Source organism: Pteropus vampyrus, unplaced genomic scaffold, assembly GCF_000151845.1.
Source record: "Pteropus vampyrus isolate Shadow unplaced genomic scaffold, Pvam_2.0 Scaffold359, whole genome shotgun sequence".
Taxonomy (NCBI): domain Eukaryota; kingdom Metazoa; phylum Chordata; class Mammalia; order Chiroptera; family Pteropodidae; genus Pteropus; species Pteropus vampyrus.
In genome coordinates, this window is record NW_011889140.1 from 313,130 (window position 1) to 317,298 (window position 4,169).

General features: G+C 38.0%; 1 protein-coding gene across 4 annotated transcripts in view; it reads right to left on the reverse strand.

The window, feature by feature from the left end:
* Positions 1-4,169, reverse strand: part of ITGA8 (integrin subunit alpha 8) — a 149,814-nt gene that overhangs the window by 65,259 nt on the left and 80,386 nt on the right. For all 4 annotated transcript variants that reach the window (XM_023522873.1, XM_023522874.1, XM_011379443.2 and 1 more), the window contains exon 15: positions 3,062-3,169. In XM_023522873.1, the coding sequence (XP_023378641.1) occupies positions 3,062-3,169 (108 nt within the window). The remainder of the gene's footprint in view (positions 1-3,061; positions 3,170-4,169) is intronic.

Here is a 4,169-nt window from a genome sequence, read left to right on the forward strand (position 1 = left end):
TCTCTGCTATTACAGCATTTTTACCGCTTCCCCAGAGGAATCAAAATTCCAGCCCACTCCTGCTTCAATTAGAATTGTTCAAGAAAGACGAATAGTTAATTGCATCTTTAAATTTTTTTAGCAGGTCTGGCTAAAAAAATGGAATTTTTTTTCTATGTCCAGTGTTTTTGGAAGTACTTGGTTTCAAAGAAAGCTGTGAGCTATTATTAATAATTGTTCATCGAATTAAAATTTCAAACTAGAAATTATGGTCACATTCAGTATGGTGCATTATAATCTGAATAGGACTGATTAGAACAACAACAAAAAAGCACATTAAATGAACTCAGTTCCTTCATTACAAAAATTTGAAATGAACCTCTTTGTCTATAGTATTTCTGATATGTCAGAGGCAGAACAATCCACTATGATCCTCTAAAGCTCGTCCTAACCCAATGCAATAAAGGTTGGAATAATAAATCTGACATGTAACAGTGCTCATAGCCATGGATGATAGAGAAAGAATGAGATGAATATAAAATAGGATTTAAAAGTACAAAGCAATGCATTTTTCAATCTCACCAATTCAATACTATTTCACTGACAGCAAATGTCAGAATTTACATAAAGTTAGGCATATTTGAAGTTTTTTTCAGATTTGAAAAGTGGATAGTTACAGACTTTTACATTTATAAAATGAAAAATTTTTACCAAGTAGTTTTTATTTTTCTGATTAGTTAATAACGATTGTATCGAGAATTCCTGAGCTGGCTTTATGTTTTTATTTTGAATTTAAAAATTCTAGCAGCAGATACTTTATAAAACTACACAGCTGTTTGAAAGACACAGAAATTCACATGGATGGACATGAAGAACTAGTTCCCAGTCAGACTTTACTTAATAGTTTTCAGATGAACAGTACAAGGCTACATCAAATACAGACCAAAATTATGGAAAAGAAAATCAACGAATATCTTTCAATCATTTTGGAAAAACTGAGCTAAATTCCTAGAACAAACTAAAAAGTTATCAGAGAAACACATTCTAGACTGAATCAACTATTAACTTTCCTTTTTTAAAAGTTCTGAGCCACTATTCAAAATTTTCGAATGCAAAAATGAAACATCTTTCAGAAAAGGAATGCAATAGAATCAAATAAATAATCGTAAAGGCATATATTTTACATTTGCCAACTTAACAAATTGCCTTTTATCTTAATAATATGATTTAATGCAACAAGAAAAATGGGTCATGAAAAGATATTTTCTTGTTATAAAATAAGTCTTTTCATAAATTCAGATAATATAATCTGTTAAAATACTTAAATTTTATAAAAATACTCAAATCCTTAGGAAAAAATGATCTAGTTTGAAATAACGACACTTATACCAGAGTGTGTCACACACAGATGCTTAAAAGAATTCAGAACTGTGAGTTGAATGGACTCTAGGCTGAGTCCATTCAGGTCTGTCTGGAGAAATACTGAATTTGTAATACTCATGCCCAAGTAGCTCTCACAGCTTGTTTCAAGTTCATTTAATCATGCCAGGGTTAAGGATAGATGCTAGCTCTTTCACATATTTTCTCAAGTCAGGTTTTCATTATAATATTTTATGGTTTTAAACCATTTAAAAATGTGCTCAGGGCATTTCCCAGCTACTTTCAAAAAAAGCTGGTTAAGGTAAAGACAGGCCTCCAGGAATGGGGAGCTCCCAACAAAGGATTTTTTTCAAAAAATTCTTCAGGGTCCTCCTCTCCCCCCACCCTCCACCCTCAAAGTCTTGGACTCCAGTATGAACCACTGTCAAAAGGCCATCAACAACACGCTGAAATTGGCTGGAAATACTGTAGCTTCTTTGGGTCAAGACTGGTTTGTTCCGCATTCTGACATTCTCAGGAACCAAACGTACTGCCTGAGTTTGACCACCTTTTCTGGAAAATGAGGGCACTGCTTGAACACTCAAAGAATTTGTTGATTTTCCAGAGGATATATCCTGCTGGCATTACCCAGTAGGGACAGACTTCTGACCCTTGAGGACCTACATACTGGAAACAAAGTGGCTGTGTTCCAATCAGGTTCCCTTTCATAGTCCCTTCGGAAAGGTTCAAAAGGAACACTTTAGAAGCTATATAAGCCATGCTCTCCATGGCCCCAGCAAAGGAACCAGAATTCTCCTGCTATTCCTGATGACAAGATCGTGGTGACAAAAATATAGGTTAGGACACAAAAATCTATTTTTATAATGTTTACTTTTTCTCTAACTGTTCACGCTAAGTTAGAAAATTGCCATCTGTTTTCAGCACAGGAAACCAGGTAATTTAACACAAGCTCGACTATTAAAAAAAAAGATATTCTATGTATCTGAAAATTGGTATCCAAAGCATATGCAGATGCAAAAGTCAATGTATTTTATATTTTTAGTTTGGTTAATGTTACTTTTGATAAGCCAAGAATCTAAAAGAGATCCCCAAGATTTGTTTTATTGAAAAATTTCCCAAGTGTTTTTATACAGTTGACCCTTAAATAAGGTGGGGGTTAGGGTCACTGACCCGAGTGGTTGACTCTACAGTGGTTGACCCGAGTTGGTCCTTTGCATTTGTGGGTTCAACCAATCACTGATCAAAACAGTGTTTTAGATCCGTAGTTGGGAATCTGTGGCTGGGAATGCAAAAACACTATTTTTGATCAGTGGTTATTTGAATCCAAGAATGGGAAACCTACAGACAGTAAGGGCTGACTGTATTTATTGGAAAAAAATCTGTGTATAAGCAGACCTGCATGATTCAAACCTATGTCATTCAAGAGTTGCCTGTACTTATCTCACCTGGAGCCTGTAGTTTGAAGAAGTAGCCTTCATGGGAAAAGCTGACAGCAAAAGATCAGCATCATATCATAGATCCTTGCTTTTTTTTTTTTGAAAGACTAATGCCTGGCTACTCACATTTGGAGCATGGACCTTCAGCATCAGCATCCTCTCGGAGCTTTTTTTAGAAGTACAGAGTTTCAGGCCCATCCTAGACCTATGGACCTAGAAGCTGCATCTTCACAAGATCACCAGGAGATTTGAATGGACTAACTCACCAGGCCACAGGAGTTGTAGACTCTGGAATCTGGCAAGTTTTATTTTCCAGGTTGATAATCATTGGGTTCAGCAGAAGCTGGGCATCCACAGTCACCACTGGCCTTGCTCTGCAGAGAGAAAACACGGGTTTAAATGAGTTGCAGGAGCCACGGGCAGAAGCCTACTCCACTTCTAGAAGCCACTGCCAACATTTCCAGCCTTCGTGCCAAGAATTTGCATGAACAAGTGGGCACCAAACTCAGCTAATTACATTTGGTAGCTCTGAGTGCAAATAAAGGATGTCTTGGACCCGTCAAAGAAAGCCACATTCACACACCTGCTTCGTTTATGGAGTAGGCTCATGGTATTTTGGTGATACTGCTGTGAAATACTGCTACTTTATCTATAGCCACATTCGAGGAAATACATCATCCTACAGCCACTCGTGTCTATAAGTACTTGAGTTTTGCAAATTTTCTTGCAACCTTACTGGTTGATGATATTTTAGCTTCGTTATTTTCTAGCCAAGCTTCACAGATTTAGCTAAAGATATAAGGGTGGGTTGACAGGATCATTCTGTACTTCACACAGAGCATTGGTTCTCAATCCTAACTGTACCATATTAGCATCCAAGGAGCTTTAAAACAGGTAGTATGCCCAGGCCCCACGACAGGCGAATCGAGTCAGAACCCCAGGGGGTGTCAGGGCCAGACACTGGAGTGTCAAACAAACCTTCCAGGTGATTCCAACGTGCAGCCAAGTCGAGGAGAGGGACTAAGATAGAGTAAACTCGGTTCACATCACCCAGGTGAGCGTAAGCAGATGAGAATGTAAGTCATAGGGAAAGGGGACGGGGCAATTCTTAAAGCTCAGTTCCTGGATATGACAGCCAAGTCCCCAGATGACAACATGAAACAGTCCTGAATCACGTGCATTTTCCTCTGACAAGTGGAAGGGCTATTCTTTGAGGCAGAGTATTGTCTTAGGACACAATTTTAAACAATTTCTTGGCTACATATCTTTGTTTTCAATATTGTGTTAGCTCCGGTCCTCGGAAAAGCAGATGATAAGACAGGGTTAGACCTGCAAGACGTTTAGCGGGGCAAACGTCTATGAGGAACAAAGGGG